Consider the following 3,882-nt stretch of genomic DNA (forward strand, 5'->3'; position numbering starts at 1 on the left):
TGAGACTCTATATGCTAGTACTGTACTTTGACTCGTTTACCGACTCTATTGGGGTTATCAGGTGTCGGGATTGGGTACAGTTATGACACATATAGGAGTCGATGCTTTGTTGTCAAGGATTCACCACATACTTGCTAGTGTGGATATCCTATGCAATCTGAGGAGATATTAGTGTGACGAATCTCTGGCCAGAGTACATGATGTGTTTTAAGAAATGGTTTCTTAGTAGCACATGCGATGTCACTATTTGATCTTCAAGATGCATTGCATAGTTATCGAATCTCGAACGACTCTTGATTTACCAATAGTTGTTGATTCGATCGGGATATTTGGATGAAGGGACCGTACTGTACGCTAACCAAAATCTATTGGTTCTTGCAGGAACTATCAGTGATACCTAGGGAATCATGGGGCGATGTTGCTAGGCGCTCTTACCATGATTCGATGGGCAAGTCGGAAATTATTGTTCCGAGTCACAAGGAGTTGTGAGCCCACGGGTAGCTGTATCCCTGAACCATTGAGGGTCACACAAGTAATGGATTTTTAATCCCCGTTGAGATAATTAAATTTAAAGAGTTAAATTTAGTGAATAAAAAAGTGGGACTTCTTATATCAGAGTAGAAGAGTAAGATTTCCTAAAATGACATAGGGATGGGCATTTTTGGAAATCACTGAATTCGGATTCAGAAAATTTATCTTGACTTTAAAAGATGCAGAAATGGTTTCTGTGCACATTGGTGAAATTGGTTTATCAATCTGAGTCGCGATGAATTTTATATTAATTTCTGAACATGCGGGCTTTACTTGTCAGGCTTGAACTTATGACTAATGGGCCCTAAGCTGTTAGCAGCCCACATTATAAATAAGTTATTGCAGTACAGAAATTAGACAATAGAAGGCATAATTTTCAAAAACCCTAGCTGTTTTCTCTCTAGTGGCCGCCGCCCCTCTCCTCTCTCTGACAGAAAATCCAGCCAGTGAATTTTGAATTTGCAGTCTGGTTTAACGGATCAAATTCGTTAATTCTCTTCGTAGAAACTTCTGATAGATTTTCTAGTGCAATCTATCAGAGGGATTAAACTTCTGTTCGTGGACCTGATTGAAGAATTGTTCGTCCATCAGTTCCTGGGATATACAACAAGAGCAGAGTTATCTGTTGGTGTCCATAATCTCGTTTCGAGATTCAAGTAAAAATTTAATTGTTATTTAATTTTTACACGCACAATTTAATCGTAAAGTTTTGATACCCATGATATGGAATTGTTCCATATAAAATTTTAAAACTTCCGCTGCACCGGGTATCAATTCTGATTGATCTGAACACGGTTTTCCAACAACTCATGCGTGCTAAAGAATATTCAAGAACCATATCAAAGTCTAATTTGCATTGGAGATCAAAGTGTTCCAAGGTTAGAAAATCATCTATTTTCAAAAGCATGCATGTCATCAATTAGATATCATCATGGGCTAGTGAATTTCAACGGTCAAATTCATCACAAACTATGAGCTCTAAAATTTTTTTTTCTCATAAAAACGGCTAAATTCTCTCAATGACTGGCTAAGTCCTCTCCCCCATACTTAAAATCTTACATTTTCCCCAATGTAAGTAAAAATACAAAGCAAAAATAAATAAATACTAAGAATTAAAAGAAATACTCCCATTGGATGGCCTCCCAAGCAGTGCCTCTGTTTACAGTCGTCGGCCCGACTGCATGCTTCAGTTGCTCATGGTGGTTTATATCTAGTTCCCTTGTCCACCTTCACCCACTTGAACAGTTTTGCAGTTATTTTCTGTCCATGCTTTCTCTTCTTCGATTTCTTGGGGATTCCGGTTTCTTGATGATTTATCCCTTTTCCCATGGTTATTTCTTTTGCTCTATCCGGAGGAAGTTTTGGCTCAGTTTGAGATGCCTGAAAATCAAAAAGAAAAATTTTAGCATTAAAATTCTCAGCAGGGCTTGCATTAACCTTCTTCAACTTATCCTTATTCACAACTTTCTTGTTTTATTGTGACAAGTAATCATTGATATCAAGATTATTAACAACGCTTTCACAACTAGGAAAATTCGGGTTATCAAAAATATTAAACTTGACAATCTCCCCATCGAATTCCATAGTGAGAGTACCATTATTAACATCTATAACAAACTTTGAAGTTTTAAGAAATGGTCTTCCTAGCAAAATTGGGCTCTTCAAATCATTGTTCTTCATGTCAAGCACATAAAAATCAGCAAGAAAAACCAAGTTACCAACTTTCACAAGAACATCCTCTATCACACCCCTAGGATAAATAGTAGATCTATCAGCCATCTGGATAACAGTTGCAGTTTCATTCAAAGGCCTTAGTTTTAAGGAAACATAAACAGAGTATGACATGACATTAATAGATGCTCCTAAGTCTAACATGGTCGTATCAAGATGAACATCTCCTATTATTCAACGAATCGAAAACATACCTGGATTCTTGCATTTTGTGGGTACCTTTCTTTGAATGACAGCAACAACCTGTTCTCCCAATTTAACTTTTTGACATCCCTTCAGTTTTTGTTTTCTTTTCGCAGTACATAATTGTTTTAAAAATTTAGCATAGCGAGGTACTTGCTTAATAGCATCTAACAAGGGAAATTGACCTCACATCTACGAAAAATTTCATACAACCCCTTGATACCTTCATCCTTTCTAGACTCTTTCAATGCAAGGGGAAAAGGAGCTACAGGTTTATACTCAGAAAGAGGAGGAAATTTACCTTTTGGTGTTTCTTGAATTATTTCATCCTCTTTTAGTTTGGATTCCTCCACCTCTTCCTTCTTTACCAGTGTTTGTACCACCTCTTCATGGACCTTCAACTCTCTTCCACTCCTCAAGGTGATTGCACTCACATTCTTCTTTGGATTCACCACTGTATGTGATGGTAAGCTGCTAGAATTTTGTGCCTCCAACCTGTTAATGGCGGTTGCCAACTGCCCCATCTGAGGTGCAGACTGGTTCATCAAAGGATTGCCATATCTGAGGTTTGGATGATCCTTCCAACCTGGATTGAATGTATTCAAATAAGGATCATAATTTCTCTGTGGTGCCTCAGGAAATCCTCCAGCTGCATTGACTTGTTCGCTCGTTTTCTCTTGAAGCATGGGACACATGTCAGTTGCATGTCTCCTTGCAGTGAAAATTCCACAAACTTTCACATTTTGTCCATTCCTTACAGCCATTTGACGCATAAGAGACGTCAATTCAATCAATTCTTGTTCAAGGGAAGAAACATTTACCTTGTTGCCCCGTCTGGGTGTTGGATCACTCCTGTTAATGCCAAATTGCTTAGAATTTGTAGCCATATTCTCGATCAAATTCCTTGCTTGGATTGGAGGTTTATCTACAAAAACTCCTCCACTGGCCGCGGACAGCTAGCACAAAGCTTCTTGAACCGCTCCCAATACTCGTGAAGTGACTCTCCTGTAGCCTATTCCTGTCATGAGGTAACAAACCTTCATAGCAATATTGGATTAACAAATTTTCACTTATCTGATGCTGCGGACAGCTAGCACAAAGCTTCTTGAACCGCTCCCAATACTCGTGAAGTGACTCTTCTGTATACTGTTTAATGCCATAGATCTCTTTTCTGATGTTCGCTGCTCTAGACGCTGGGAAATATTTCTCCAGAAAAATTCTCTTCATTTCTGTCCAAGTAGTGATGGATCCAGGAGATAGGCAGTATAGCCAATCCTTCGCAGCATTCTTTAATGAAAACGAAAAGGCTCTCAGTTGGATCTGCTCCTCTGTTACTCCATGGGATTTCATGCTTGTGCACACCACATGGAATTCCATAAGTGCTTATGCGGATCCTCACCTGCAAAACCATGGAACGAAGGTAATAAGTGAATTATC

At 38.7% G+C, this 3,882-nt stretch overlaps 1 protein-coding gene across 1 annotated transcript; it reads right to left on the reverse strand.

The window, feature by feature from the left end:
- Positions 1-1,725: 1,725 nt before the first annotated feature.
- LOC140862485 (uncharacterized) lies at positions 1,726-3,332 on the reverse strand. The gene is made up of 3 exons (XM_073265509.1): positions 2,669-3,332; positions 2,242-2,429; positions 1,726-1,911 (listed from the first exon to the last, which is right to left on the reverse strand). The coding sequence occupies exons 1-3, from the start codon at positions 3,330-3,332 to the stop codon at positions 1,726-1,728; spliced, it is 1,038 nt and encodes a 345-aa protein (XP_073121610.1).
- Positions 3,333-3,882: the final 550 nt, after the last annotated feature.

Source organism: Henckelia pumila, chromosome 4 (assembly GCF_033568475.1).
Source record: "Henckelia pumila isolate YLH828 chromosome 4, ASM3356847v2, whole genome shotgun sequence".
NCBI classification, from domain to species: Eukaryota; Viridiplantae; Streptophyta; class Magnoliopsida; order Lamiales; family Gesneriaceae; genus Henckelia; species Henckelia pumila.